Below are 24540 nucleotides of genomic sequence, written 5' to 3'. Positions count from 1 at the left end.
GAATCTCATTCTACAGAGTGAAAATTGAGCCAATCTTAAAAAAGGGTGGTTTAATTTTCAATCTTTAAAAGTGAGATTTCACTTTTCAGAGTGAGCTTTCACTCTAAACGTTTTAGAGAGAAGGTTTAAAATTGAGTTACGCAGTTTGCGATTTCTATGAGTCATCGCTTGATAATTTTGATGATTGATAGTAAAGTATTTTAGAAGTTAGATTTGCGCTTACCTTCTGGAGAAGGCGGCTTCACATTTCGAGCAGCGGTATCGCCTGTCTCCGGTGTGTAACTTCACGTGACGATCGCGGCTGCGCTTGTGTTTGAATAGTCTGTTGCACCAACTGCATCGATATGGCATCTGATCGCCGTGACTCTACAATCAATACAATTATGTTGCACTACGGCATCTTTTCGATTTTGTTTATTATAGAAATTAAAAAGTACATAAATTAAAACGAATATCTGGAGACACGGTAGTGTCTCGGCGTTAAGCCAAGCGCAGCGACATAATATTAACGAGTTGTAAAAAAAGAGGTTGTATTGACGATATGACAATTATAAAACTGTAAATTTTTCAAAAGATCCGGGTTCGACTCTCAGCCGAGGTAATATTTTTCGCAATAAATTTATTTACAGTTTTTCAGCACATTAACATCTTGCTAATATGATGCCGTGCATCAAAATTGTCAATGCTACTGCTACTGCTTAATGAGTCGCTGAAAGCGACTCATTATTTATATATAGGTATAATATACGTTTAAATATATTGCGTATTAACATCCGTGTATGATTCTTATTAGCTTGTTTCTTTTCATAGTTTTATAATTATTTTGATAATCCAACAAAATTATTTTCGGATCAGTATGTATATAAATTTTTGGATACTGCAAAATTGTTCTTTCCGTATAATAGGTAATAGTAATATGTATTACTATTACCGATACTGTTACTTTTAATTCATGCCTATAGAACTAACAATTCACAGATTAAATTTACAAATTATACAAAATATGAAGTTTCAATCAAATTTGGGAAGAATTACCCGTAAATATTTGATCTACCTATTTAGGAACTGGCTGGTTCATGTTTAAAAGAATGCTAGAGAAACAAAATTATTGATACAAGATAGCTGCATATAAAAGTCTCCGATTTGATTGAATGGAATTCAAAATCCTTTTACACAGGATAAAAGTAGACGCAAAATTAGAAAGTGGACCAGAGTTGACTTTATACTAAAATCGAAAAAAAAAGTTAAAAACTTAAATTTTTTAATTCATAGAGCTTGTCACTTGACGTAGATGTTTTCTTAATATAAAAGTTTTATACCTCGTACGAACAAAATCACATTGCACCGCCCTTCAAATTATGTGAACGAGAAATATTTAGTTTATGGAATTAAAGTTGAAAGCTTAAAAAAATATATATTCAACTGCAAATTACATATGCTTAGCGAAGACTCATGATAAACAGAGCAGTAATTATGTTTAACAATAGGTGCTGGATATTGCAAGAGAACGTGGCATGTGTTAGATAAGAAACGATGTATACTTTTTAGTAAGAATAATAATGTAAGGTATGACTATTATTCATATTTTTAATTTGAAATTTAAAAAGTCTGTACTATCGACATCAATCAAGTTCGATCGTCACTCCAGCTTTTAATGTCTCAATACTCCGCACGAAACTTTATTAAACACACGAGAGAAGAGAAAAGAATTGGTAGAACGGGGCATCTATCATGGAAAAAGTCGAAATGGATTCCGATCGGAATTATTCGATTATTCCCTAGATTTCTATTGTGTTTTCTAGGGAAAACGGAATAATTCCAATCGGAATTCATTCGGACATATTCCATGATAGGTATCCAGGAGGAGACAAATTTCACAGAGCAAGAAGAAGAAGAAGTGGAGTCGACTTTCTGTCCGCCGTGGGGACGCGTCATCCATCCAGATCACGGTGACTGATATGATCCCATACGGTCACCTTTGTGCTGTGAGCTCCCGCTCGTAGAGCTAAAGCGCTTCTCGTGCCGGTTCTCTGGCTACGAAATGGTCATGACAAGGTAAGTAAGCTTGGCACGTACGACAAGACCGTGCCAGTCTACTTTCGAGTCGTCGGCTTCTTTGAAGAGACAATCTGGCCGGTGCAGCGGTGGGCGAAGCGATCACCGCCTTGGTCTTTTGGTCGATCGCAAAGGACCACCGACCACCGGACGACTCGCCGATGGCGATGACAAGGTGTAAGTGCTCGGCTCTGTTCGATAATCGGATAATAACTAAATATATATCAAAAGACAAAAACTTGATGGGGAATTTGGGCTATGCGATAATTAGGATGTCAAAATGTATCGTTGATGAATTATCGATTACGCGTGACTAACAATAAGTAAGTCTTAAAAACTAGAAACAAGGAATTAAATTATAAGAGTTGAAACACGTACTGGTGCTTAAATAATTAATTACAACAAAATATTTATAACATCTCGTAAGTGTGATTTTATGATTATGGACATTTCAGGTCCGCTTTGATCTATCATCAATATAGAAATACAAAAATAATTAGTCGTTCAAACTTTGCAATTTCTGTTTCTCTATAAAGCTCCATTCGGCCTCATCTAATGCATGTATATGTACTATTAAGTAGTAGACAAAAATTCAACCTTGTCGCTGTCGATTTTTTTTTCAGAAAAAATTTATCATTTTGATCCAGTATGGCGATCTCTTGCATTCTTTTGAGGGGTATGGGAGTCCGCCTGTCTTGGAATAAGGGTATTAACTATTGATTGCAACAATATTCAACGTTTGACGCTTTCAATAAAAAAATCAAAATCTGCAACATTTTGAAAAGCCCATATTCCCTTCAAGCGACCGCGATCGGGCTTAGATATACATGTATTGTTTTTATGTTTTACATGAAATAAAAGGTTATAGAACTTGGTCTAATAGAACACAATTCTCAGAGCGGCATCTTGAAGACATCCTTTATCATATTGAAGACATCCTTTATTATAATGTAGACGTCCTTTGGACATCCTTTAAAACAGTGTTATAGTTGACAGTGAGATAATTTCTTTTTTACACACAATTATAATATACTATACAAAGTACGGATGACATTTTAAGTGTATTAAGTATAACAACACATTAAAATGAGAGAACGAAGTGCAACAGATAGCGTAATGAAAGGCACAGAAATTGAAAAGGGATTTTTACATCGATGACAAGTAGAAAATTGTAGAGATAGAAAATCGAAAATGAGCAAGATCTCCAGCAGCAGCATACTTGACGCGCCCGTCTTGTTCATAATTCGATTTATGCAAATAATTCAATAAATATTTTATTATAATTATAAATTATTTTTCGCAAATTAAAGAAATTTTATATATATTCAAATTATCATTTTAGGATTGATATATTTCATATTCAATAGATACACACATACAAATATTTTTCTATGAGATAAAGAAAAATTTTTAATACTATTTAATGCTAAAAATTTTTAACTTTTAAATTTTTTTACTATAGTAATAGAATCTGAAGATTGTTACAGTAGTATTAGCAGTTATTATTTGACATAATATTATTGTCTTTGATTAGATTATACTTGATTCTCTTGATGAAAGTAGAAATCTGAATATTATATTTTTTACTTAATAAAAATTTTTAGAAATAATGCACGACTTATTTGCGGATTAAGAACTTTAGTGTGTGTGTGTTGGTTGCGCGTAAAAAGAAAAATACTAGATTTACATTATACATTAATTGTGTGTATAGATATAATGATATTTTCGTAAGTTTTATTTCCTAAATTTACATTTTCATTGAATTTAATATTAAAGCGCAAGAATTTAATATTAAAAATCTAATTTGCAAATATATTATGATACGTTTACATGTTTAACACTAGAAGGGCCGGCTATTATGTCATACCTACAAAGACCACAACCGTCAATTTGACGGCACACTACCGATCTAGTGTAAATTGCTAAAATATTAGATTGTATACATATTTTATTAAAAGTCATTTGATATCAAGCCAAAGTGAAGCTTGGGTAATAAAATATTGGGGGTTAAACTCGGTCTGCCGTCAATTTGACGGCCTTGACCCTTCTAGTGTTAATGTAACGTCAATTTAGAGGTCTGTTTTTTATTGATGCACTGTGTGTACTAATTCAGAAAGTGCAGCAATAAAAAACAGACCTTAGGATCCCCTCCAAACGCCCAAACACACGAAAATCTATTTCTTGAGGTCAATTTATATTTTGCGTTTTGATTTTTCATATTTTACGATTTTTATAATTGACTTTTATATGCTATTTCTAGCCTTTATATTGTTTTCAGACATTAATAGTCATATTGAATCTTTTAACCTTTAAAGATCCGGCTTCGACCGTTGTGGTTTATTTAACTTTATTTCCTATTCCTATAGATTATTTATGTTTATAAAAGTGCACATTATAAATACGTTGTCATTAAAAGATATATGAAAATTTTGTGTTAAGGGTGACTCACTTCCTTGTACGTAAAAAGGTATCAATAGTATTACCAATATCGATAAGGTTCTAGGGTTAATCTTGGAATTCATGATATATTGAAAATCTTAAAAATTCAACCGTTTGTGAATCTGTCAACGTTAACTTCGCGATAGGTCCACAAGGATTGAGATTACTCGCCGCGATTGTTGGTAGAGCAAAGCCAGCATTGTGCGTAGCATAAATAGACAGTTATCTGCCTGCCTAGACTCGGGTACTCTCGTCTTGATTATCGGAGTCATATCTGCGCGTTATACAGCCAGCATACACACACACACACACACACACACACATACACACACACACACACACACATATATGTAGCAATGGACTTTCGCGTTGCGAAAGAAGAAGTAAGAGGAGGCTGAAGGGACGGCCACCACCTGGACGAATAACCTGATAACCGGTACAACCTGTTATGGGCACAACGCTACAGATTCTGACCCGATGATGACCCGCGTCGGCCGGCCTCGGACGCGGAAGAACGAGCTAATGCCACCGCCATGCAAAACAGAAAAATTCAAAGAAGAGGACTCGGCCACGCGTCTCTTCACCGCAGGACATGGCACTCGCGCTCGCATGTCGCAGGACATTCGCGGCGTGGAAACGTACGCGTTAACTTGCCCGCGTACGGGACTCGTCGACCTCGCGGAATCACACCTCGGACTTTTTTTCACATGGCGCGAGAAGAGAGGAAAGCTTTATGCACGATGCGCATATTAATGTTCGAATGTCATGAATGTCACGAATGTCATCAATCCTTTTGGTTTAGTTTCTTTTTCCGTACAACCTTATGTCTTAGATAGTTTCAAATGACGCGAAATACTTAAGGTCACAGGATTTTGTAATAACATTAGAAGCGCATTTACAGAATGCAGGAACAATTAGTAACGTACCTAGATAAAAACATTCTTGCATTTAAAAAAAATGTTTTTACGTGTTTTAAACTTATAAAACTTCCTAAAAAATATTTTACTTTTTTCGATTTTATGACTTTTTTATAAATTAAAAAATAAAAAATTTTTAAATTATAAAGGATTCTAGAAAAAATGTGGATTTTCTCAACATTTCTGAAACCACGAAATTTAATTTACAATTACTTAATTTTATTATACATATAAAAAGAAAATAAGTCAAATTCAAATTTGTGGATAAAAATCAATACTTTTCTTCAAAACATTGTTGTTTCAATAATTTTTAATTTTTTTTTCTTTATATTTCAGGTTCTAATAATACTGTAACCCTTATGAGTTAATAATTTTTTTGGCTTTTTTGTCTCAAATAGAATTAACGAAATCATGTCAAAGCGACAAGAAATCAATTTTTGATACGTCTTGCATATCATCGCGTATTTTTTTTTATGTGATAATATGGACATAAAAAATATTTTTGTGTTCATATATATAACTATCTACTTTGTATGTAAATAAAGTCGAAGAAAATTTTACATGTAATACATTAATTCAATTTCTTTAAAAACATTTCTGAAAATCATATAATTTTTAGCCTTTCAAATCAAAGTATAGATACCTCCTTAATATTCATATAATAATCTAAGAATATTGTCATATCTTATAAGATATATATTATCACTTCAAATAAAATAAAACAAAATAAAACTCTTGACCTTTCTTTATAGACTCAACATCTTTGTCTCTAAACATTTTACATTGCAAATAACTATATTTGAATTAGACGTATGTAGATTTGCATTTTTTGTCTCCAACAATAACGAGCTATTAACAGCCAGGGAATATCCAATTATCGAGGAACATCACCCTTACTTGTTCATGTTTTTTTAGGTAGCTGAGCCGCGGAAATGTTCTCTCGCAGAATTGGCAAGGGTACGGAGCAGCGGGGTTGTTGCCGTCAGGATTGATGCTGACGTCGGCGTCGACCTCAGGTTCCGACGGGAAGCTGGCCGATGTTGGTGTCGCGCAAGAGGATGGCGTCTCGCCGCCGCGACGAGAGTGGGGCCCGCCATCCTCGCTGTGCCACGAGGAACTTCCGGTTCCTAGGGCCTCTGAAATCAATAAAGAAGAAAAATTTCAATAATGTCTCGATCATAAACAAATTTTTTATCTATCTTAGTTTTAGGTGATTTTTCAAGATCTTTTTGTGAATGTCGTAAGAAGAGAATGCTTTTATAAACCCATTATATATTACGTAAGCGTAGTTGTAAGCGGTTGCAGTTGTAAAAACTGACCAATCACAGTGAATATGAGGAGAATATTCGGCTGTGATTGGTCAATTTTTACATGTGCAATCACTTACAACTACGCTTTACGCAATTGTAGAATCGAGCTTTACGTTCGAGACGATCTACGATTTAGGAACTCGTCGTGTGTACGCGTAACAATGTTACGGATCTGGTCGGTCTCACCTCGGCTGTTATATGTCCCTTTATATCGTTCTTGTAACGAGCGCAGACCGTAAAACTTGTACCATTAACCTCCGAGCCTTGACTGGCTCGAGAAAGATCGCGGTCTTGCGCGACCCTTGATTGTGCTAGGTTACATTCAACAGGCAGGATATCTCGCGCGATTGTCGCCTTCTTCGTTAACTCACACCTAACAGGGTTACTTGACGTCTTGTTTGCGACTTTTCTAGTAAGATAATGCTAAGGTAGTTCATACCCATTTAGACCTATTCGTCGATTTTGATGAAACAGTCCTTCGCGGTAAGGTCATTTTATTTATAGAAATGACACCTGGATACTAAAAGAGATACAACGTAAGAGATACTTGAGGGTCTCTAATGCGCTTAGTTCACAGTAGACGCGATGGGCGATATCCAATGAAAGCTCTGCTTTTTCTTACGCGACGATGTAAAGCAGAGCTCTCATTGGCTATTTATATATTCTTATAAGAACGATTTTGTCTGGATTGTGATTTAAAATTTGTTTAATGTATTAATTTGGTTCAGTTTTAATCCATTGCGTCCTAAATTGGACGTTTTTAAGAAATCCAAAATGTAACACTGGATGTTTTTGAAACGTTTTTAAAATATCCATGGATCTAATCTGGATGTTTTTAATATGTCCAAAATGTCCAACATGTATTGTACGTTTTAAATACATTTTTAAAACGTTACTGTGCTATCTGGGGGTACGGAAATGACAGTTTTTTAAAGTACGTAACAATTTAGCTAGATACAGATCTGTGACAATAATTTTATTAAACCATTAAATAATTATGTAAAAATAATTATGTAAAACACTCAAGCCAGTTGTTAGAATGTTAAAAGTTTGGAGATATTACTCATCATGAGTTTCTGATGTAATTATTTTGGTAGTCCAATAAAATTATTTTCAGATCTATATTTACCTAAATTTTTAAATATTTCATCAAAATCATTCTTTCTGTATATCATTTTGTACATCGCATACAAAAGACTGAAATATTCGTATTGTGAAAAAGTATACGATAATTCATTGCTTCGACGGAATGTATTACAACCACAACACCTTCCAAATTCGTGAGATGATTCGGAAGTAGTGACTTTGGCGCGAAACGTCAAATGATTTCGGAGCAAACGGGTCAAGTAGGGAGCCCCCGCGTCTCTGTCACAGAAAATCCGACTTAACCTCCTCCACGTCGCAGAGGGAGAGCGTGTCGCGCCGCTACTTCCGGCGCAGTTACGCCGGCTAATCATAAATAATTTATAATTGCCGGGAATAAAGACCAGAGAGATCACCGAGAGCATTTCGTAATAGAGGCGAAGCGAGGCGCGCCGCGCGTAAATGGTGGAAATGACTCGGCTAGTTGGCCGTTTCCTCATTTGTCCTCGACTCCGGCGATGGATCGACACCCACGAGTCGATTTAAGAGATTTTGCGGAATCCCAGTCTACGCGCGCGAGAGAGACCGTCACCCAGAAGATTACGAGAGATACGACGATTGCGGTACGCCGTCATGGATGCTGCGTAAATGGCTCGTATCCTCCACCCACGCGTCATCCTCACGAGACTCGGTCTCTTCCTTTCCCAGAAGGACGTCGCCCAGGCTCCGCATTTCCGCGTGAATTACCGCGATGATCATATCGCTCAAAAGACGAGGTTTGAATATGTATTGGAAATCGCATTTTTAACGTTTTTTCAAGGTCGTCGAATACTTTTCAAAATTTAAACACCTGTTCTCGAGAATAAAATTAATAAAATAAAGAGGCAAAAACGAAATAGATACTAAAATAAAAATTTTTATTTCCGAAGAGGGAAAATATCAAGCAAAATTAAAAATCATTAAATTGTCATTAATTTCTATACATTTATAATACATAAATATTTATTTTAAATTTTTTTTTATCTTTGTATTATATACATTGTACGCGCGCGCGCGCGCGACGTTAAAGGTAATCTAATGAGAGTGGAAACGTTTGTCATATTTTACATTGTTCTTTGTAATATTTCTATTATTTCATGTTTCTTTTCGTAACTTAAGGGGATCCTAAAGCCGTCTGTATTACCGACTAAATCATGTAATATTTTTGTATAACAAATATTTCTTTTTTCTTTCACATATTCGAAAATCCTTTTCCAGGATTAAAGTATATGCATTAATATGTGTTTGTGAAGTGGAGTTTATGCCGAGAACGACCAAAAATTTTAAAATCGATATATTTTTTACCATTAGTGTAACATGGCTCAAACTGTCAAGTCGTGACATTTGCTTGGTACGAAAGTTTTGCGACTTACGAAATAGTAATCCACAAACATATAGTTTGCATGAACAAATAATGTCGAGTTCTTAGAATTAGACTTAGATGCTTTATCGCGACGAATTTGTTATAAAATTGACATGAATGTGCGAAATATCATAGGTTGCGTGAGATATTGGTGTGGTAGTATATAAAGACATGTCGATGCGCTGGAAAAACTGCGACATTTAGTGACTTTGTCGGAGTTCGAGTTTCGTTTTAGGATCCCCTTAATGGAATCATTAAGCGCTAACTGATTAGTTTTTCTGCTGAACGCAGTCAATGTTTATTCCTCAACTAGCATCAAAACCTAGCTTTAATTCTATTGTTTGAAAATTAATAATTTTTAAAGATAGAACAATTTATATTGTGTAGATATGTTCAGGTATTTATGATTCATATTTGAAAGGATAAGAAATTTATTTTTTCACGTTGCATAACGTAAGCATCTATCGAGGCGTTTACTCAATTGGCACTGCAACTGACTCACGCGTTCCGATGGTTCTTCGAGTGGATGCTGAGAAAGCCGCTTTGGCGAAAGGTTGTCTAGGTGTGAAAGAATGTGACTGATTAGTGTAACAAAAGCTAGAGAAGCATTTTGGCAAATCAATTGTTATAAACAGAAAATGTATTTCCTATCTATTGTGTTATCATTATATTTAATTAATCCTCTGATTGAGTGATTTTCATGAATTTCTAAATGTATGGCGAGAACGTGTTCAGTTAACATACAAACACTCTATACGTATTGTCTGTGCCATATGAGAGTTTCTGTCGGGGGTGACTCGAAGGAGAGACCTTTCAATTCGACAGAAACTCTTATTTAATTCGCCGATCGGACACGATGTGTCATCAAGGCGAAAATAGGCACATTTAGCGGCGCAGGCTGCTGATGCACGCGTTGGCAACCTGTGCTGCATCGCGTCGCGTCCCGTCGACTGTACTGTTGTCGCTTCGTGCCCCCTAGGACTATTTATAGGAGCGCTTCGACGACGCTTATTAATAGGGGCCCGACTTAACGCCTTCGTTAATTGTGACTTATGCCGGATCGTGCGTGTTTCGCGCGGATTTTCGCGCCAGTGGCGTAGCACGAAGCTGCGACAACGCGTAAACCATCAATAGGGAATAGGGAAAGTGTCCTTTTTGGAGGTTGTACCTCTTATTTTCATTTTTACGTAAAAATGAATTTTTAGTGCAAAAATGAAAGTAAGAAGTACAACTTCCAATGGCCTTGATCTTGACAAATGTTATCCAGGACATGATCCTGAACAACATTCAAAAGGTTTTAGCCGTCAATCGGATAACTTGCGTAATGCTAATGCCGGCTGTATTACAACTTTCGAGCCTTATAACTCGAAAAATATTTAATGTAAAACAGTTATTTTACGACGCAATTATAGTCACAAATATCAAACACTTATTATTTTCTCCGGTGCACTATTCTGATTTTTCGACTAATGTCTCATTTATGAGTACATTTTAAATCAATCTAAGAAACCGGAAGATTTCTATTACGGATTCTGTCATGCGACTGTATTTCTATTTATTAATATATTTGAAATAAATGAACTTTATTATACAGTAATTTATTATACAGAATATTCCAAAATTCGCGACTCAAAATCAGGGCTTAGTCGTATTTAAAAAAAATTATTTAAAACATATTTTTAATAAAAAAAGAATAAAAGAGTTATTTATTAAGAGTGTGATTTTAGAATAGTTTTGAGGGTTTTTTTTCTCAAAAACTTATTTTAACAATATATTACATAAACGTTTAATAACTGTTGTACGATCAACATTTAATTCTCTGACAAATTCTGAAGTGGATTGTACTGGATTTCCGTTCAATAATACTTGCAAATCTGCATTTTCCAGCTTTTGTCGTTAACATTGAAATCATCATTTTTGAATCGACAGAATCAAACTACACATATCTTAATTGATGCAGCAACATTGCTATAAGTTTCTATCAGAATTTTATGATCTTTAGCTGCCGTTTTCTTCTAATTAAAAAACAAAAGCAACACATGTCGAAAATGCTCTTTAGGAAGCTCCATTTTTAAAATGGTATAAACACGATGTTTATGTCTATTGTTAGTAAATGACTAAATATCATGGAGTGATATTAAAGCATTAAGAAATAATAGTTGTAATTGGAATGCCTTCGACAACACTGACATTAGTGGCATCTCTTGCACAACCCTCAAAACTAAATCACACTCCTAATAGTATTTATTATTTTAAATAACTTCTTCTGACTTATTTCTTATTTAATATTTTAAATAAGTTTTCGAAACATATTATATATTTTTTATATTTTTAAAAATAAATCGTATCATCTATACCGTATATTTTAAATAAATTTTTGGAATCTATTTTATATTTTAAATATGTAAGTCATCAGTTTTTTAACGATATATATTCCTACGATTTTATATTTTAAATAAATCGTATTAGTCAAGGGTGGGTCGTATTTAAAGTAATTCTATTTAGAATATGAATAAATAAGAAATAGGTTAAGTTAAGTTGTGGTTAAGTTGTGTAAATGTATATACATTTATTTGCATATATTTTAAAATGTTTTACTTTTTTGTTAATTTTGCAACCAAGTACTGTTTTCTAAACAAAACTAATTTTTTAAGGCTATTTTTATGGAAGGCCACATTACCACCCATATTTTTCTTCGAGTCATTATGTAATATCGCCACATTTTTATTAATAGTGTCCTAAGTAATAAATATTTCGTACCTTTGAATCCAGAATCGATTCAACAACTATTTAACAAATGTAATTGTCAAGTTTTAAACTTAAATATTGATTATTAACAAAGTTATTGTGTAAAATGTAATTGGGGTGCCATAATACCACCTTCTCTATCAGTGAGCGTTGGTAAGCGCACCCTCCAGTGCGCTCACTAATATTCACAAGTGACTGTCTAAACGTATAGTCTATAATTGGTCATACTTAAATCCATATATCTCAGAAACTATTGTCTAAAATAAAAATTTACAAATAACTTTTTTGTAAATTAAATAAATAAAAATAAAAGACTCTTAGTATTAAATAATAATGTCAAAAAGTATAGGGTATATAAGAATCAAATTGTAAAATTTACATATAAAAATATTTTTTATATGTAATATAAAAAGTATAAACAATAAGTTTCTTTCTTTCTTTCTTTCTAATTTATTTAAGGGGGATTATTAATGTTTCAGAATTATTGTGGTGAAAGTCCGAAAGTTATTGGCGCGCAATCATATCTGGAATAAATTGATTTAATAAAGAATATATAATGTATTATTCGAAACACATCTAACTTTGACCGACCATAATTTTCTTTATCGTATTTGATGTATTCATACATACGGTCGTGCCTAAAATTCTTATAATGTTTATAAAAATATGACCGTGTAATTACATACTTAAATTGTTAATTCTAAATATTACAATATACATGTAAATATGACATGTTTCGGCATCATAATTGTGCCATCTTCAGATATTCAAAATATGCGCAGTAACAATATTGTTGGATGTGGAAATTTTTTCATAATGCACAATCATGATGCCGAAACATGTCGTATTTATATGTATGTTATAAATATTTAGAATTGACAATTTTAGTATGTAATTACAAGGTCATATTTTTATATGTAAATTTTACAATTTTACTTTTATATGCTCTATACTTCTTGACATTATTTATTACTAAATTTTTCGAAAACCTTCTTGCTATAATATTTGGGTTACGAATTTTGGGAAATCCTGGATAATTGAAAATATTTCCCTGAGATTATTTTGATTTTAGAATCGTTGGAAATATTTTTCTAGTCACTTTGACGATTTCAACAAATTAATGCAAGGTCATTGTACTGTACTGATTTAGCAGTAGGTATGCTCAGATTTCGTACAATCGTTTCAAAGCATTGACATTGATGTTTGATATCAAGAAACGTCTCTTATAACTATTCATGCTGTTCGCTCGCAATTATGGAGTAAAATTATCGCTGTTGTTACCAGCGACAAAGTTTAACAGCGTGCTCGTCAGAAAGCTATTTTGTATCAACTTGTTCTTGGCGATCGTCATCAATCGTAGCATACTTAAAAGTCATACATATGCGTGCATGTGACTACAGATCGGTTATTTATCACAAGGATGAACATTTGTCACAGAGAGATTCACGCAAGTAATAATAATGTTGGCTCACCGGGCTTAATTTACACGCAACGGGCGATTTGAGGACTTCAACGAGAGTTCGACAATTCACATTGCAGAGACGCACTCTAAATTTTTGGAAGTGAAATTTCTTCCTTTCGGAGAGTGTGAAATTTATTCTTCACATACATTGAAAATTGACTCCTATTTGCAGTGATTCTTCACTCTCTAAGAGTAAAAATTTCACTCCTGTCGGATTGGCACAACTATCATTCTTTGGGAGTGAAATTTCACTCCCAAAAATTTAGAGTCCGAATACCGGGAAAGAAAATAGGAAGTAGAAAAGTAACGTTTAGATCACTTTAAGCAAGCGAATTTGCTAACTGATATCAAGTCGTATGACTCAAACTTAACATATGATTAAATTAATCATATCTGAATTTAGATAAGTTATATATTTAAATTACAATTGAAATTAAGTTTAAGTAGACTAGATGATATCATTTATTTCAAATGTATCATGTCGTATTTTAAAAGCTCGGATTCTGCACGTGTAATATCGCCACATGTCTATTTTAACGAAGTACGATTAGTCAGCAATTCCTGATCGAAGCGAGGGACCAGAAATAAGAAACGAGGGATAAAAGAGAGATCACTACGAAAAGTATTGATTTTAAAGATGATGAAATGGGACGCGATTATAAATGCACTAGCCCTCGCTCTTTTTGTCATGACGATCACCATATTGTTCTCTTACTTCAAAAGACTATTACCATGAATGAGTTAATTAACTCAGCTTCATAAAAAAAATCGTCAAAATCGTCACAATTCCAAAAAATTCAAATGGTTTTTTTTTTAAGATACATAGTGCAAAATGGTTCAAGTAATATAAATTAATTGAAAATATGTTGAGAAGGGCTACAAACCATAAGAATAAAATTGAAAACGAATAATAAGCAAAATATATTAATTAAGTTAAATATAATTAAGGTTTCTTTAAAACTGTATTACAGATGTATAGAGAGAGAGAAAGAGTCTTTGAAAAAAATGACTGGAATTGGAAATTTATATTTTCCGTTAAAAATGAATGTTATATACGTATGAAACAGTTCAATAAAATAAATAATTATATTAATATATTTATTAATATAATTTTATAGTTCAAATGAAAATTTCCTTATTTCATCTTAATTATTTTTTAAAAACATGTTTATTAATTCTTACTGAAATAATTTTTAATTTAGGTCCTTAATCGCCGCCAAAATATTGCTTTCAAATATAATATAAAAAAATTTGTAATTTTTTATAATCTTTTCATTTTGTTAAAAAAAAGTATGTGTAATACATCTTTAAGGGTTGGAAACTAAATATTTGTTTAAATAGTACTAACGAAATGTTTACTTACAGTAAACAAACATTTATTCAAAATGAAAATATTATACAACGAATCTCAGAAATAAGGATCTTAAATGGTCTTTAGTACTGAAATAATTCTGTGTGAATTTATATACTAATAACCAATCCTTAAAACTGCGCGCCGAATTTATCTTCGGTCTTAAAACGCAATTCTAACAGAACCAGAGTGAAAAAATTATATTTAAGTTAAATAAATATATATTACATGTAGTAAATATTTCATCACTACTATTCAAACAAATATTTAATAAAATTCAGTAATTTTTAAAAATGTATATTCGATTAGTCAATAATTTTTCATCAAGTTAAAAAATAGATTTTCCTTTTTTCTTGAGAAATTAATTTAATTAATTTAAATTTCTTATTAATTAATTAATTTATGTTACTTTTGAAGTAAAAGGGAGGGATATTAGAATTATACATAACGCCAAGTTGAGAGAACACCCAGCTGATGAACAATAAATTCCTTCTACTATGCGGAACAAATAAGTACAAGAAATGTAAATACAGTCAGGTAGCGAGGTTGTCTTCTCTGAATTGCCATATCAATATAAACTGAATTCCAAATTCGAGTTTAGGTGAGAATATTTTCGTATCGGTTAGCTTTTCAATAATGTTCTTTTATATTGTTAGTCATTCAAAATTAGTCAAATTTTTGCAAATTCAACGAGTGGAAAATTTCTCGTGAATCCGCTAAAGTTCTGCGGTGACGAATAAAAAGTTGCGAAATAACATAAAAGAACACGACGATAATGTCAAACTTCATGGAAAAGTAGCAGAACTTTGGATATACATAGATGGAAATCAGATATATAAAATGGAGATATAGAGGAAAGGCGACGAGGAAAAGAAAGATACGGAAAGAGAGAAAGTTACATCTATACAGACCTTTAGATTTGTGTTGCTCATCCTGTGACGGTTCCTTATGTGCGTGGATCTTTCCAATCAACAATTCCAGCCGTGAACTATTGCCTTTGAAAAGCATCTTATCCTTGTTATTTTTTGGTATTCACCTCAATCGATTTTCGGTTTGTTAACAAAAAGTCCACACATCACGTGTCCAAAATATTAAACTGAACTATTATCATTGAATTAAATTAATCAATACAGAATCATAAATGAATATCAACATTTAGATTGTGAGTGCTGTTATTCGTAGTAAGACAAGTTGAAATCGGTGTGAAGGTACCTTAATGATCTAGAGTATCAGTGTTTAGGTCACGTAAATCGATAAGTCTGCTAATACGTTAAAGTTGACTGGTGAGGTAACAATGAAAATATCAATCCAAATGTCATTAAAGCGTATCAATTATAAAATGTCGTTATAAAACTAAGTGGTTTCGGATGTCAATTAGCAAACAGTTTTCGATGATTCCAATTTAAGGCACTCGTTCTTGTTCTTTTAAAATAGTTTAATTCTCCTCACACACTGCACATTAAAAATCTCAAGACACAGGTAAGTCCGTTTCTTAAAATTCTTGATCGGTAAAATTTTATCCAAGTGTCTTTCGATTATTTCCTCTTGATTCCGTTTCGCGATTTTCGTCGAGAGTGATTAAGCTTTCGATGTACTGTGATAACAGTCATATCTACGTTGAACCTCTTCGCTGAATCCCATCGAGTTGGTCAGGATCGCGCGAGTCACCGATCGATCCTTCGTCGATCGCGATGCTCTGAGAACTGCGGGCTTCGTCAGTAGTCGACCCGGTATCTCGGACGATCTTGAGGCGAAGCGCGCGTCAAGGGGGTCTCACCCGTGACTATTATCGCGTGCGATGCAAAGCGATGTACGCACACATAACGCAGGCACATACGTACACACATATACACGATCGAAGTTCTCCAGTGAAGTGATGCCGGCAGAAAACGACGGCAGGAAGAAGGAAAGAGAGGGGACCTCGAAAAGCCGCACAAGAGAGGACAGGGAGTCCTCTGGGAAACCAGCCACGGTATTGGACGGTAGGCGGGCTCACACACTAACGAGTACACCCACCTTTCGAAAACTACCGCCACCCGACACCTATTTAACCTTTCTCGTAACCAGCTCCTCCACCTAAACCTCCACCTCGCACGCGCGCGAACCCCGATGAGGACGTTTAGCGCGCGAGCGTGGTCCACGAGGATCAGCTCGGCGTGAGAACCACTTCAAGATTAGGAACCTTCTTTTTTAATCATTTTATATCACTCCTGAGGAAAAAAATAATTATGGCGAAATAGATATTAATTTTTTTTTTAGTAAAGAAAGAAGAAATAAAAAAAAGTTAAATAAAAACAATAATATGCTATTATACGAGGTTATGATGCTAAAATTTGTATAATAGTATAATAGTATAAATAAGTTTTTATTATATATAATATTTATTATATAGTAAATATTATGTAATAAATATACAAAAACAAATGTTGTTTGTAGCCTATTATATTGTTTTTATTTCATTTTTAATTTATTTGAACTCTTTTATATCTACTTTCTATTATCTTTTTTTAAATAAAAAAGATGAAACCGACTTATAGAAGTGCAGTTTTCTTCCCGATTGATTATATTAAGTCTGTGGTAACCTAATAAAAAGGAGAAATAAATTAACTACTAACGATTAAATTAATTAAAATTTACGGCACACGATGCTTGTTTTCTTGTTGGATTGCTTGCGTTTTAGTAAATTGTTAGAATTGCATTCAGAATGCAAAATTTCTATTAATTTACTAAAATGCAAGCAATCCAGCAGGAAAACAAGCATCGTGTGCCGTAGATTTTAATTAATTTAATCGTTAGTAGTTAATTTATTTCTCCTTTTTATTATATATAGGTTTCCTAATATTTATTATTAAGTCTCCTATTTATTTAGATGGTGTCGCGGGTAACGACCATCTCGATCATTGGAGCTTTTAAATCGCGTGCAATCGCTTTTTCCGACTCCACTTCTTCGCACCCAGTGTTGCGATTCGCGCGAACAATCAAACTCTCCGCTTGTCGAATTCACGGCGATTTCGTACGCAAGGCGAGTCGTTACCCGCGGCTAATGCTACAAAAGCGCCGGTCAGGAAACTTTCAACAGGGTATTCGACCACGAAAAAGTGCCGTTACCGTTCGGTTAGCGCCGTAGAAAATAAGCCTCTGCTTTGCGCAGAGAAAATCGCTCGCTCGTTGACGATCAAGTTCCGTGGACTGCGTTAAGTAAAATGAAGCATATAAAGTGGTATTTAAACGTATAGAGAAAATTTATTGGAATATAATTATATTATTATGAACGGTTTGGTAAAATCGAATAATTATAACATTAACAACAAATTTTGATTAATATTTTTGTTTCTCAATAAATAATAATTAGTCTTTCTCATAGGGCTTTTATACTGAAAAAGAATATGATTTTCAAAAAATTACATTACTTTTCAATTTTTAGAATCTTTCGTTTTGAATTTTTTTATATAATAGCGTAAATTTATAAACATACAAAATTTAAATATTTTTTTATAAAATATGAAAATAAATGACGATACAAAGCTTTTTTTATTATATACAATTTTAAGTTTTATATCGAAATAATAAAATTTACAGTGTAATATTTGTCGAAAAATTACAAGGTTTCTTGATATCTAAACGAGTGTATGTAAAGTTAGCACTCCACCTTCAATTTCTTAAGAGTTTTGATTAGAGTTCTAGCTTTCTTTTGACGAGTATAGGAATTCTATGATGATTCTTATATACTTTTACTCCTTTATGTATTTTACTTTGTAAATAAAGTAAAAAAAATTGTAAATTATTTAAATTCATATAGTTCTTTTTAAAAATAATATCCTTGATTTCTCAAAATATGTGAAGATGATAGAACTTTTTTATGCAGCTAAAAATACATAAGAATCACCAAATGTTGATAAATAGAAATTTTGTAAATCAAACTTTCTTATATAATAATTACATTCTCATTCATAATTCCAATGTTATTGGATTATAGACGCCGAATAAAGACATACCTACTTACAGCCTAATTTTTCATTTTGACAACACTCGCCCGTCACGAGGAGGCTCGAGTTTACGCGACAGGGTTCTCGAGACTTCAAAAACACGAAGATGTGAAGCATAGAGAAGAAAGGTGACGGTCGGGGGGAGGGAAGGGATAAAAAAGGTGAATTTGGGAGGTAAGGGGCCCCCCGCAAGTCCTGTGAAATCGCGTGGAATGGATTCTCACACGCGGCTGGAGCTCTGTACCACCTTATGGGGTACGCAATGACGGAGAGCACGACACCCTATGGGCTTTCATAAGGTGCGCGGTCCTAACTTTTAAGCCATGCTCAGGAAGGCGCCAGCGCCCACCCATCGTGATTATTTATCTCATTGCGATCGCGGCATTAGGTGGTCTCTCTAACGCCTCTCCTCTCTTTCCTTCTTCCTTTTTATTTTTGCCATCTCCAGCGCTCCGATCGATATGTTACTTGTAATTCCTGCAGTGACGTGTTCATTATTTATATACGTGTCACACTGCCAACTTTAGAATAGGTTGATAGACTATTTAATGATTTCATCGAACAAGATAGAATGGAATTCTCCACACTATGACTGTTAGATGTCAAAGGATTAATGGTAATCCAATTCCTAAAATAACATTTTGTTATTTTTAACTTCTATGTATGTAAAATAATCAAAATGTAAAACAATCCATTTCTGTAATCACTTTCAAAGTAAACAATAGCCACATTAATGCACTTACAATAGTAAATAATAAACTAAATTTGAGTCAAATTTAATACATTTGCTTGAGTTAAATTGTTCAATTCCATTGTTTTTTTTCAAGTTACTACATATTGAGTAGAAGCAGTGGCGATTTATAGAAATGATTAAAAATAGCTAAAATTGAGTATAATTAGACATAATACACTATAATTAGACATTAAGAATTTTAACAGTGTAAAATATTTCTAAACCAAACGAAATATCACGAAACAATTTTCATCTAGTTTCTCTCAGATAAAGTTAACATATTAATGGAATTTTCATTTTCTCAGTTACAAAACTGCGACGAAAATTGTGATAAATAATGTAATCTCTCTTCATATTAAAAAAAAATTTTTTTATTAGAGTCATCTAAATCGTATTTATTTTAGCTAATTCCAGCGTAATCTTTTTTTATTACGTTTTTGTGATAGATCTGTCATGACGCGACGGTCTAATGATTTCTATATTATAGTTTGTGGTATCATCGCTCGATCAATCTAACGCTGAAGTGGACCGGATCATGCGAACGAGTTTATTCGATTCTGATCGAGTCGAAAACCATGTCTGTGTTGCCAAGACAAAACCGTAAATCGAAGTAATAAAAAAGCGAGAGAGAGAGAGAGAGAGAGAGGGGGGGGGAGGACAGGCTAGAGATCGTCGTCTTAGGCACGCACGTCTGAGCATGCACGAGTTATCTTAAACAACTGCGATAATGCCTTTGTCTACGATTATATCTGTGCTCTCACGATTTTACCTTATCGACAAGGTTCCTCGAGTCCCGTTATCGGGATTACCGGGAGTAGTCATCAGAAATATTTTACATCTCAGCGGCGAAAAATGTGAAATGTTATAAAATATTATTTTGAATGGATATTGTTTAATATACTTTCTTTCTTTTTTCATAACTATTCTTTACGAACTTTTAAATATATAATTTCGATGAACAACAAACTCTCGATGAACAACAAACAATAAAAAGCATTATATTATAATTAAAATCTTTATTTTTTTAGAAATACTGACATTACTTAATGTTCTTATTCCGTTTAATAATTGTTAACTTTCTATATATTCTTTTTAGAAATTGTGATTAAATCCATATCTATAATGTTCTCAAATATAAATAAATCGGAAAATAATCAATAATTCTACAATATGTTTTTAATAAAAACGATTTTAATCGGTATAAAAACACCTCAGGTGATCGTTTACCTAAAAATCAATTAGGTGACTATATATTCTCGCCGCGCAGGTTAAGAGCCGCATTCGTTACGCGAAGGAGAAAAGAAAGAGGAATTGACGGAGGCGCAATTTGTTAAGGAATTGGTAACTCGGAGTAAGAAAGAAATGAAAGAAGGATCGTTAGACACATTAATATGGATAATGCGATAAGGATGACGGTAATCGTAGCTCGCGAAGTGGATTCTCAGTAATTCGAACGATCGAGTCGTTGTGGGAGGCACCTTAATAAGGCGCATGTGCGAGCGAAGACGATGTTGTGAGCGACTCCGCCTACACTCGGCTCCGTTCGCGCGTTTCTCGTTTACTCGTGGTACACACGCGTTTTCTCCTTACTGTCTGCATTCCCATACGCGCGCTACCACCCACATTACGCAACGCACGCTTATCGGCTCCCACCACGGAGGACGCGCCACGCGCGATTTCATTCATAGCCACGGTAATCCGTGACCGTGTTAGTCGATGCTCACACGTGAAAAACTTTGCCGTTGTGTGTTGAATCGGTCGCGTAATCGTTGATTTGCTCGTTAGCTAATTCACAAAGAAGGTTCGTCGTGCGATCGTACTATTTGTAGAATTAATTGAAACACGAAATCATTGATGCGATGCATGTTATATAACGACGTATATATTGAGAGAAAAATTGTTAATGTCTGTAGCTAAATATATAATTACCAGAGTTGGGCATTTTGTAATCGATTACCGATTACACGATTACAACTAATGTAATCGTAGAATTGACAGATTACGATTATATTTGTAGTAATCGTAATCGTCCATGCAGTGATTACAATTACAAATAATCTGTAATCACAAGAGATTCTCGATTACAGAAATTGTAATTGTAATTTGATACGATTACACTCACAATTACTTATATATATATAAGTATATATTATATATATATACCAATTTTTAAAGTGTATTTTGGTTCATTTCAATATGATTTTTGTTTCCGAGATATAGTAATTCGAATTTAGTTTTTTTTCTCATGTAACATACACTATAGTAGAAGAAAATATTTTGAACACAATTTTGAAAAATATGGTGTCAGAGAGGTCATGTTTTTAGCTCCATTAATACCATTTTTGTTAAAATTATAACGTGATAGCCATATTTTGCCAACGGATTTGTATTCAACAAGTAAAAATATGGAAATGACTATCCATATAGTCATCATGTGATAAGAAAAAGGTCAAAGGAAAATGGATAAAATTGCCAGATTTTGGCTTAAACAATGAAATCTTTCTTATGCACGGTTTCTTGTACGTTTTGATGTAAATCATTTGCAAACTGATCTGATGGGATCATGAAAATTACATTAAAATAGCACAATTTCATCAAAACCTTTAATTGCAATTTTCAATACTTTCCCATTAGTTTAGCTTGAAATTAACAGATTTGCAAATGATTCAGCACATTAAAGAAAATTTTTAAAAATACGCATAAGAAAGATTACATTGCTTTGGTCAAAACGATCTATTTTATTCATTATTCAAGATATTGTGTTATTATGGGACAGTACCTATATTTTTGATGAATCAGCATCTCTCTTCCAAGCTGCATCAAGTGCGTTCTAATTTGTGACTCTGTTTCATACAGAATTGCAGTTTGTAATCAAATCTTTGATGAGAGGCACCCAATCATTTTATCATCTTACTTATGCAAAATCTATTTCATTCGATGCGCTTTCGATACGCTTTCCATCCTCGAGCGATAAGCTAAGCTCCACGACAAGGCGCGTCTCTCGTTTGATCTTGGAGACGCGAAGTTGCTGCCTCGCCGCATTACCGTTTCGCTATTTGCGGTCGGCAGATCACACGGAAACCGTAGGAATCGCGCCTCGATATTCAAGCTTGTGAGAACGCGGGCGACCGTACGACGTTCTTTCATGAATTTATTAGATTGAGACTTTCTCACGCGAACATCTTGGAAGAGATCCGCGGAAGTGGCGCATCGTTTCCGTCGTTCTCATGACTTTCTCGAGCGAATTGATTGAAAAATCAAAATATCTTATTTATTTAGAAATGCGTATCACGTGAAAATGAGCAGTTTGTTTTTCCAGGCCAAGATATACATACTTATGTTTTTTAGTCTCATGATAAAATTATGTAAAAAAATGAGACGCAAATATAATTATGAATGTAAATATGTGTTGAGATTTTCATTTTTTCATTCTATTTTTTGTTATAATTAATACAAGTTGTTCTTGGATACATATATAATATATTTTTCCGTGATTCGTTAATCATCTTGCTATACCCTCGGTACAAAGAACAGTAAATTTAAACTCGAACGGAGCCGTTTCATCGAGATGACTTCCGACCCGTGACCGAAGTGAGTTACGTGAGGTGCGGCAGGAAGAGAGCTGACCGGAAGTACCTCTACCCTCTTAGACGATGCACCCTCGACCGTTTGTCTTAGTACTAGAGAATAGGCGAGACACTCCATTCTTAACTCTTAAGTTTCCGGGCTTTAAGACTTTGGATTAGTGCCGGAAGACGGGAAGTTCTTGTCTTCCGGAATGTTAATTAGCAGCGGACACTACATGGTAATGCGTCGAGGAAAGTTTAGAACTGCCTACAATTGTGTGTTGAGAATGAGTCGTGGTCCGATAATACAAGTGGCATGCTCATCTTGGATAAAACGAGACTATAAGTACACGAAAAAACAACATAGATAGAAGATCGCCGAAATCGCACTTTTCACTTAAAGGTTCATAACTCAGAAATTATGAAAAATATTGTTAACAGTTTTTTACAGTATAATAAACTACACTCTTTTCCCTTTCTTATGTAACTTTTTCATAATTTTTGCACTATTATAACATTGAAAATAATTTTTTCAGTGGTGCGATTTTAGCAACGAGGAAATTCATTGCCTAAATTGAATCATGTTAATATTCCTCATTTAAAATATTATAATAACGCAAAAAATTTAAAAATATATAGAGAAATGGAAAAAATTGTATTTTATTATGCTATTAAAAACTTAAGAATACATTTTTCATAATTCCTGAAACACGTGATAATTTCAAAAAATAATTTAAGGAGTTTCTATGTGAAACAAAATAAACACTTCGTAGATTTACAATATACATTTTCATGTAATAATAAATGGAATAAAAATATAGGAAATATAAAAATATTAAGCAACGTGCGATTTAAAAGGTTAGATTGTGGTGTGATTTTTTTAAGAAAATCACAGTATGGTGCGATTTAGGAAACTAGAGCATTTTTGAAACTTTTCTTTATTTAACGAGGGTCGTTTATATGTAGACTGTGTTAAAGTTATGTGATGTATATGTGGAACAAAAGTTGTGATCTTGTGTGATCTTGTAAATATATTTCTTGTATTTACATTTCTTGTAAATAATTACAATTATTTTGATGGTTAATAAATTATTTTCAAAACTGTATCAAAAGCATCTAGTTAAATTTTTAGATAATTTAGCAAAATTGTTTTTTCCACATAGTAAATGTATTTAGAGAGTGATACTAGATTTATTAGAGGACGGATCTTTAATGCCCGTATTCATAGTCAAGTCTTATATTTCTCTACGAATTATTTTATTGGCTACTGAGCATCTAAAGATAAATTTAAGGAAGCCTTAGATGTATGAGGTCTGATTATGAATACGGACATAAATGTTATTCCATCCACACGAGAATTCATCAAGAATTATAATGTCATCACGTGGTCCTTTGAGAGGATCCTTTCAAAGATATTTCCAGAATGACTGGCACATTCTCGTGAGGAAACCCCCTGTGTGGCGTGTCTAATGGAAGAATTTACACGAC

The 24540-nt window shown here is 33.5% G+C and overlaps 1 protein-coding gene across 2 annotated transcripts in view; it reads right to left on the bottom strand.

The window, feature by feature from the left end:
- L (zinc finger protein Lobe) overlaps positions 1-24540 on the bottom strand; it is a 130603-nt gene that overhangs the window by 16791 nt on the left and 89272 nt on the right. The window contains exons 1-3 of one of the 2 annotated variants that reach the window (XM_018457985.1): positions 15679-15799; positions 6309-6547; positions 224-366 (exon numbers count right to left, since the gene is read on the bottom strand). In XM_018457985.1, the coding sequence (XP_018313487.1) occupies positions 224-366; positions 6309-6547; positions 15679-15775 (479 nt within the window). In that variant the 5' untranslated portion in view covers positions 15776-15799. Of the gene's footprint in view, positions 1-223; positions 367-6308; positions 6548-15678; positions 15800-24540 lie in introns of those variants that run through there. The other variant, XM_018457976.1, reaches the window with a different exon arrangement.

The sequence above is a fragment of the Mycetomoellerius zeteki genome, unplaced genomic scaffold, assembly GCF_001594055.1.
Source record: "Mycetomoellerius zeteki isolate Tzet28-1 unplaced genomic scaffold, Tzet1.0 scaffold114, whole genome shotgun sequence".
Classification (NCBI taxonomy): Eukaryota; Metazoa; Arthropoda; class Insecta; order Hymenoptera; family Formicidae; genus Mycetomoellerius; species Mycetomoellerius zeteki.
Note: the sequence above shows the minus strand (reverse complement) of the source record. Positions and strands in the feature narration are given on the sequence as shown.